This window comes from Tribolium madens, unplaced genomic scaffold (assembly GCF_015345945.1).
Source record: "Tribolium madens isolate multiple individuals breed KSU strain unplaced genomic scaffold, Tmad_KSU_1.1 Scaffold_20;HRSCAF=117;Tcas5.2_LG4, whole genome shotgun sequence".
NCBI classification, from domain to species: Eukaryota; Metazoa; Arthropoda; class Insecta; order Coleoptera; family Tenebrionidae; genus Tribolium; species Tribolium madens.
The window spans coordinates 819,882-822,294 of record NW_025400985.1 but is presented as its reverse complement, the minus strand read 5'-3'; the positions used below and the strand labels follow the sequence as shown (position 1 = coordinate 822,294).

At 31.4% G+C, this 2,413-nt stretch overlaps 1 protein-coding gene across 1 annotated transcript in view; it reads left to right on the top strand.

The window, feature by feature from the left end:
* Nucleotides 1-641: 641 nt before the first annotated feature.
* LOC123005109 (protein sprint) overlaps nt 642-2,413 on the top strand; it is a 9,844-nt gene continuing 8,072 nt past the window's right edge. The window contains exons 1-2 of the mRNA XM_044398725.1: nt 642-786; nt 837-1,150. Of these exons, the coding sequence (XP_044254660.1) occupies nt 642-786; nt 837-1,150 (459 nt within the window). The remainder of the gene's footprint in view (nt 787-836; nt 1,151-2,413) is intronic.

The following is a 2,413-nucleotide window of genomic DNA, read 5'->3' as shown; positions in this document are numbered from 1 at the left end:
CAAGAACATTCAAAAAATGGCAAAAATTGGTTTATTTTTGACTAAATTTGGTAAATTTTCCTTTTGTTTGAGCACAATTTCCCAAAAAAGGCTCAATCATAGCATTAATTTGTAACTGAGATTTTTGTTAAAATGTCAGGAAAAATTTTAAAATAATGTTAATTTCATCAAGATTTTTTGGGTTTTTTTGAGTGAATTTTCCGTTATCAAGCGAAAATTCTCACAGATTGCAATACTGCAATATTTTGCTTTAACATTAAGTATTTTTTTTGTTGTAAAATTTATCTTTTACAGTTAAAATTATTCAGAATTTATAATTTACAAACTAACTCATAAACAATGGACGTTGAATAAAAAATAGTTTATTTTTGGCTATTATAACGTTTTTACATTTTCTAAAAATAAAGGCAGAATATTTTTATTTAGTTAATGAGGTTTTTAATGAGCTTTAAATGCAAAACATGTACCGGTTGTCASACAAACAAAGGTGGGTAAATGGATTTCCTAATCATTTATGTTTCATTTTCAATTTTTTCCACTTTTTCTGTTATCTATTTTGAATTTCTCAATCACCCTGTATGTCGAAAAACCGGCCGATAAAACCGTTATCTCTTTCTTACTTGAGTGTTTTGTTGGCAGTGATGTCGTCTTCTGCGGACAACCTGAGCCCCAAACAGCGCTTCCCGGGGCTTCGCAAACCGGAAGTGAAGCCAGTGCAGCCCCCTTCCATAAAAACAACGCGARTTAATGACAGTTGGCAGGTCGATAATGGGTGGACATTTCGAAGTAGTTTGTTTCACAATTTCAGTGATTTTTTTACTGATTCATATTTTCAGGCAGCGAATGTGAAACAATGGAATCGAGTGATCCAGATTACGATTCTGATTGGCCCGTGATCAACACATTAATATCATCGATCCATCCTTACACTCCTGATCCGGATGACAGGACAACGGTTCAGGATATGATCTCAAAAAGGTTTCCTGATATTCGAACTTCGACGGAAATTACCACCGATGAGGAATTATGTCGAATGTCGGCCTATGACAACGTCGAGAGAGTACCGAAGGCTCCGCCCTCAGAAATCAGCGAACTCACCGAATTTTCGGACCCCTGGACTGAACTCAACCAAGTTACTACAAACACAGAGGTTAGAGAAAGAAAGTACTTGAAATAATGTTGATTTGATTCAAATTTAGTAATTTTCTGGCTTATTTTAGCAATTATTTTAGCATTTTGCAAAAAAACAAGTTTTTAGCTCAAAAACATACTCTCGAGAATGGCAAAAAATGGTAAAATTTGGGCTTTTTTTGGTTAAAACTCTTTTTTTTTGGACCGTTTCGGTAAAATTTCGCGAAAAAACACCTTTGTTCACGTCATTTTTGCGAAATTTTGCCAAAAAAGCCGAGTTTTAGCACAAAAATGCTTATATTAAAAAAAAAATGTAAAAGTAGTATAATTTTTGACTAGATTTGGCGATTTTTTAACTTCTTTGAACCAAATTTCTCGAATTAGGGTCAATAACAAATGAAATCCAACGAGACAAATTTTTGGAAAAAAATTTTTTTTTGACCCTTGAAAATTTTTTTGAAATAAATTTTATTTAGTGATTTTGTAGTTTATTTTAGCGAAATTTTGCCAAAAGAAGCAGTTTCCAGCCCAAAAACATGCTTTTACTYTCGAAAATGTCAAAAGTAGATCTAATTTGGTAATTTTTGGATCTTTCTAAAACAAATTTTTTACTAAGAAGCTTCAAAAATGCTTGAAATGGCGAAAATATTATCATATTTGACCTAATTTGCTGGGTTTTGATTTAAAAAACTTAGTTTTTTAGTTCAAAAACGAATTTAACTGCTTGAAGAAGCAAGAATAGTACAATTTTTATTGATTTTTCGACTGGTTTGGACGAAATTTTGCAAAAAAAAGTGCATTTCTGGCTGAAGAACTTTTTAAATGCTTGAGAAATTGAAAAATAACATCATTTTCGATTTAATGTCGTTATTTCTTTTCTTGTCTTGATGAAGTTTTATCAAAATTTGAGTTTTAATCTCAAGAACATGCTAAAACGTTCAAAAAAGCAAGTTTTTAGAACTTGAAATAATGTTCATTTAATTCAAATGTAGTACTTTTCTGTCTTGTTTTAAAAAAAGTGCCTTTCTAATTTATGATTTTCAGCAAAATCCTGTACGAAAAACGTGCTTTTGGTCTGAAATGGCAAAAATACACCTAACTTAGTAGTTTTTTGGCCTCTTTGAGGGAAATCTCCCACTAAAATGCTCGAAAGAAGCTAGAAAAACATCATTTTCGATACAAATTTATACATTTTGCATCTGTTTCAGCGAAAAAAACCTCAAAAGGCAAAAATATGATCATTTAGTATTTTTCGACTAGTTTGGGCAAAATTTTTGCTAAA